Genomic DNA, 6,000 nt, shown 5'->3' with positions numbered 1-6,000 from the left:
GAAAAGAGACTTTCATCTGCTTTCAAAAACAGTATTTTATTTTGAAAGAACTTCAAAAACAGCAATTTATCTGGAATCGAATGTAACATGAAAATATTTTCTGCATTCTGACAGTTCACATATGAGAAGTACGTTGTTTAAATAAAACATGTTCTTTGAAATATATATCATTTAATTTTAATCAATCAATTTAATATAAAAAAACTAAAACATAAAAAAATAACAAGTCATAAAATAAAATTATGTAATTACAAACAGTGGCGAATGGTTAATTAATATGGCTAGATTCCCTTAAATAATATATTTTATATATTGATGTAATTACAAACATTGGCGAATCGTTAATTAGTATGGCTAGATTCCCTTAAAAAATATATTTTATTATAAATATTGAAACATAAATAGGTATTTATTTTCAATTTACTTCACTTTTTGTGAATGTATCAGAACCAGCAGATATTTGCAGAACGGGTTTCGCAAGTTGATGACTCAAATATATCATTACTTTTTGTAAAAGTTAATCTACTTATGTAGATATAGTACGTCTCAAACTTTATAGACAACCTGAAGTTAATACGATCCATTCTCGCGCAGGTACAGTCAAACAAGATTATCGCAGAGCAAATAAAATAGTTTTTTTACACACCTATTAGTTTAGAGTCTATCACCAGATCGAATGAAAAATAATGCATTTTAGTAGTTATTTCATTAAAATCCAAATCGATATTCACTTGGCGGCCATTGTTGTTGATGTGAGAGTTTTTAATTTTTAATAAAATTTGTGAAATTATAAATTTTTTAACGTAACATTTGTTAAAATTTTAAACAAAATGTCCCCATGAACCACTTTTGTGTAAATTCACCAATTTCACTATTAATTTTATAAAAGGTTCGTTAACTGCTTTGATTTTGACATTACAATGACCGTAAGCGAATGAGAAACGTGCGTAAAACATATGTATGACAGAGAAAGGCGTAGGCTGAAAGAACTCCGACACGGCGGGGAGATGGGACCAACTCCCTCCCCCTTCGCGCACACCGCCTGCCGCCTTTCGGACTTCGCCAAAAGATCACCAATTGTGACGATTTCCGTATCAACTTCAGGTCGACTTTTAAGTTTGACGTGTACTATACGTGGATAGTTTTTTGAAGTATGTAAATGGAATCATAAAAAATGTAAATATTAATAATGTTCCTATTTAATATTAGATTCAATAATAATACCTCAGAATGCAAAAGTTACATTGATTTAAGATGATGAAATTCGGTTAGTTATGGGTTTTGCAATGTGGAGGTCTGAAATGATTTGGTAAATTATGCATTGGCAACAGCGGGGATCAACTTCTCGTAGATGTCGATGCCCTTGAGGAACACGTCCGCCTGCAGGAACTCGTCATGGTCGTGCAGCAGAACGGGTGTGTTGGCCATGGGCGAGAAGCCGATGGCCGGGAGACCGATTCCTCGGACGTAACGGCTGTCAGTCCCTCCGGGGAAGATGCGCGGCAGAAGGTTGATGTTCCTGAAAAAATTACACAAAGAATAATATTGATTATTATATATTTAATTTAAAGCCCTCCAGACAGCAGATTTGGCCACCGATTTTAACCTTTACAGCTTTCTAGCCTTTGCAATGCAATCTACCATGCGTTTTGGCACAGTGTTTATGTTAGTGTTGTAGTAATTTATATAAGGTTGGGCCGTTTCAAACACTCATCACATTTGATGATCATCAAATGGATGACCAGTGCACTACTGAATTTCCAAAAGTTGGACGGTTCCCGTCAAACGTTGATTTTCACCCTGTTTGGCTTTTCATCAAGTTGAGATCAGCTATGACTGTGTCTGCCTCCGTGGTCGAGGGGTAGAAAGCCGAAGGTTGTGGGTTCAAATCTAGGCGGGCGCAAGTAAATTTTATTTAATTTTTTATTATTGAATTTTTTTTTATACATTCGTGGATAGTTACATACAATATTGAAAACTGTATAAAAAATATTGTAATAAATGTACATAATTAAAAAAAAATCCCACAAAGGCGAAAAGCCTGAGTGTGGGTATTATAAGTATTTTTATCTTATTTCCATGGTTTCAGTGGAGATACAATATCAAATATAAATTTAAGTTATTTTAAAAGAGTTACTGTAGAGATGCAATACAAGAAACTAAAGCATGAAATATGTAAGAGTTTTAAAATAACACAAAAATAAGGTAAATACTAGTTTTTAAAGAAGACATCTTAAAAAGTGAATTAGCAGACAAAGCATTACAAACAATAAAATATATCTGCTGTTTTGTATGTATGTGAAATAATAAAAAAAATAATGTATACATGGATATAAATGTTACCGATAGCTTTGCTAAAACTTATAAGAAAAAAATATCTAGTTCAGTGTTTTTTAGCCAAGATTTGATGTACTTTTTAAAAGATTGAAGGTTTACACACGTGGCCCTTTTAAAGGTTTTACATAAAGAATTATACATTTTTGGAGCAATAAAACTTAACCCTTTCGGCCAACCTGGTTTTGCGGCACAGCATATTCACAAGCGCCATGTCGTTGGGTGGCACGATTTGAATTTTCAATAAAGTTGTTTGGTAGCGTGTAAATAAATGTAAGACATTGAACACTGTAGGTGTGCTTAAGGTCCAAAATTTCAGTTTCTTCGAACAATTGTTTAGAGGGATAGGATTTAGTTTTTTGGTAAATTATCTTAATAATTGAATTTTGGGCAATTTCTAGTGGTTTTACATGATTGTTGAAAGCAATTAATTTGTGTTATTTCACAATTTATTAAAAAATAATATATATACACTTGCGGCACGTTCCGGAGTGGAAGATTGTCTCCTTATAGCCCTGGTGTAAGACCACCATTCTGAATTTAAACATTGCTTGAAATGGCTTTAGCCGTGTTTGGTCACCAGATCTGAATAGCCAGATACTCCCCACCTTCCATTTCCCCATCTCATTCCCCTACCCACAACCTTCAGCCTTACAACATATCCCAATGGGGAATGCCATAGTCTCACTGGCTCCAGACAGTTGGGAGCAGTTGGGACTCTTGTACAGTATTCATATGAAAAAATATTAAAAAAACAGTACGCCTGTTATGATGGATCGATCACCATTTGATTAAAAGATGAAATAGGGTGAAAATTGGCATCTAACGGGGACCGTGAAAATGGTTAACTCTTTGCACGCGGCCGTATCAACTGTTGTTACGGCAAAAAGTCCATACTCACACGCGGCCGTATCAACAGTTGATACGGAAACTTTGAATGCCGATATTCCAGCGGTCTTTTGACATAAATTTATTTCCCGCTCGCTTGAACATTTGTAGAACTATCACGATGCTGACATCTACAAGAATTTCTCGAAAATAAAATTGTGTTTCATTTAAAAACATCGATAATCAAGTGAGCCTCTTTGCGCCTTCGAGTGCCATAGTTTACGATTTTGTCAACGGATGGCGTTAGTTCAATTTTGTTATTATTTTGTGACATAAAATTTACGTGTCCAGTTTTAGAAAAAGTTTTCATAACAAAAAATGATAAGTGCTCATGGTGTTCCACTTGTGTCTATCAACGCAGTGGCCTAATTACACACACGCCGAGCGAATGGCGGGACCACATTCAAAAGATACGGTACGTCTTTGTATGAAATTTTATGATTTTGTTTTTATAAACATCCAAGAGTGTTGACACACGAGGATTTGTTATCATATTGTGGAGAATAATCTGTTCTGTCTATATAGTCCAATAAATCATGCCAGAATGCTATAATTTGACATTTAATTGCGTGCATAGGTATTTGAAAATATGTACCGCGTACGGGTATAGATAAAACGGAGCAAATTAACGCGTTCAAAAGGTTAATCAAATTGAAAACCCCCTAACACAAAATTTTTACGCATTTTAAATAACGGGGTTATAGCTGTATGTAGAAATCACCCAAGAATATATAATAAGTAATAGAACATACATTTCATCGGCTGCCTTTTTGAAAGCCAACCAGTAGATGTTGGATTCATCTAATTGAGTAGCGCCCACTTTAGGATTCTTCTGTTCAAACTCTATTGTCACACCGTCTCCAGCTTCTTTACACCATCCTAGAATCTGAATAGCAAAACGACAACATCAATAATTAAGTACAGAATGCAACTTCACATAAAAATATTTTTTTGTATTTTTCTTAAAATTAAAATAATCAAAATTTTTGGCTTTACCATATTTTCAAATTCTTCGTGATCTACATCCACTGTGAGGCGGACATCAAACACTACAGTCAAAGTCTCTGGAATCACATTAGTCTGGACACCTCCCTAGAATCAACATTTAAACACAAAATTAATCCACTTGAAAGATGACCAATTTAACTTTTACAAGGCCTTTCGAATGCAATCTAAATACGCTGCATTTTTTGACACACGGTTTCAATAAAAAACGGGGTGATAATTTTCATTCAATTTAGAAACGACCGTGTATGCAAAAACGTAAAATAGAAACTGAAATAAAATAGTCATGGAAAGGTACATAAGATGTATACATTGCTTATCCAGTCAAAGGGGGTAATTTATCTGTTGTGTAAACTTCAAATAATAATTTCTCATTGAATTTAGGAATTTTTTCAAGGTATTTTATGTTCTATATTTCTATGTTGCCAAATATTACGAAGACAGTTAAACAAATATTTTATTAGTGATCATTCAAAATAAAAGTTGTACAGTGATTGTACAATGTATAACAAAAACAACGTTTAACGGTTGGGAAGTGATTTTTTATTAGTAAGGCTGTAAATGTATGTTTGTGTTGTAGTGAAAAGTTATGGATCACATATGCGACAGCCGTGTACATCAGGTTAAACACAAACACTGATTTCATGATATTCCAGTAAAGAAATAAACATAATAAAACGACTATAACAACTATAAATAGGTACGGTAGGCAGATAGCTACTTGTTATAAATATAACCCGCCAGCTACCTACTGGCTACATTCAAATTTTGGAATATCGACAAATGATAGCTACGAAAAAACATCACCATTATTGATTCCTTCATTCCTGCTTGTTAAGTTCACATCATTTCATTCGGTTCTTTTCATAATTCAAGCACGAGGGAAGGAATCAAATGAGTGTAAGTAATAACACCCTCACAAAACACAAAAAACCTATGTATATAACAGTCGAGTAAAGAACACAATCATTTTAAACAAATGAAGACTTTGGGCTAGTACAGTTTTATTTGCACACCCTAACTTCATTTGAAAAATCCATCAAGGTCGACGACGCCTGACTTCGTGATGGGCCCTTTACATTACGAAAGCTGAAAAATATTTACCTTTTATTTCAACTGAATAATTCTATCACGTACATACTATACGACACATAAATACTACCTATCTAAATCATCAGTAAAATATTTTTTTTACATGGCATAACAAAATTGTAACAAAGCTTTCAGAATAACTTACTTTTGTTTTAACAAACGGTTAAACTCATCAAACATTATTCAAATGTACCAACAGCATTCTATTCAGTGCTATTATGTGTACCTAGAAAAAATTATTCATGCTATTTTTACAAATCGATGCTATTAAAAACTTATTTTGTTTCAAATAAATTCTTACAAACTCTCTGCTATCAATTCTATGTAGAATCAAAATAATTTGAAACATAGACATATGATTAATATTCATGTGTCTATGTTTGCAATCCATTTCCAAATGCGTAATTCCACAATTTTATTCTTATCGAAGGTTGACTAGTATTAAAATAATTTATTAATAAATGGTAATCTATATAAATAAAAATGTTCGTTTGTTCAAAATCTTAAAACTCCGAAATTTCTTCACTGATTGCTTTGGAATTTTGACACAACGATGCATTCGAATACGCGTGTGTTTTGATATACCTATATTATATAGATCTGACCTGTGACGGGTAAAAACATGTCATTTTGAAAATTTTGAAATTTTCTGGTCAAAGCCGTAATTTATGATGTTCTCCT

The 6,000-nt window shown here is 33.2% G+C and overlaps 1 protein-coding gene across 2 annotated transcripts in view; it reads right to left on the bottom strand.

The window, feature by feature from the left end:
* Positions 1-206: 206 nt before the first annotated feature.
* Positions 207-6,000, bottom strand: part of LOC149421275 (aminoacylase-1-like) — a 30,887-nt gene continuing 25,093 nt past the window's right edge. For both annotated transcript variants that reach the window (XM_089635926.1, XM_089635924.1), the window contains exons 7-9: positions 4,219-4,314; positions 3,975-4,108; positions 207-1,519 (exon numbers count right to left, since the gene is read on the bottom strand). In XM_089635926.1, coding sequence (XP_089492052.1) covers positions 1,315-1,519; positions 3,975-4,108; positions 4,219-4,314 — 435 coding nt within the window. In that variant the 3' untranslated portion in view covers positions 207-1,314. The remainder of the gene's footprint in view (positions 1,520-3,974; positions 4,109-4,218; positions 4,315-6,000) is intronic.

The sequence above is a fragment of the Hesperophylax consimilis genome, chromosome 9 (assembly GCF_061612785.1).
Source record: "Hesperophylax consimilis isolate HC1 chromosome 9, BYU_Hcon_1.0, whole genome shotgun sequence".
Classification (NCBI taxonomy): Eukaryota; Metazoa; Arthropoda; class Insecta; order Trichoptera; family Limnephilidae; genus Hesperophylax; species Hesperophylax consimilis.
Note: the sequence above shows the minus strand (reverse complement) of the source record. Positions and strands in the feature narration are given on the sequence as shown.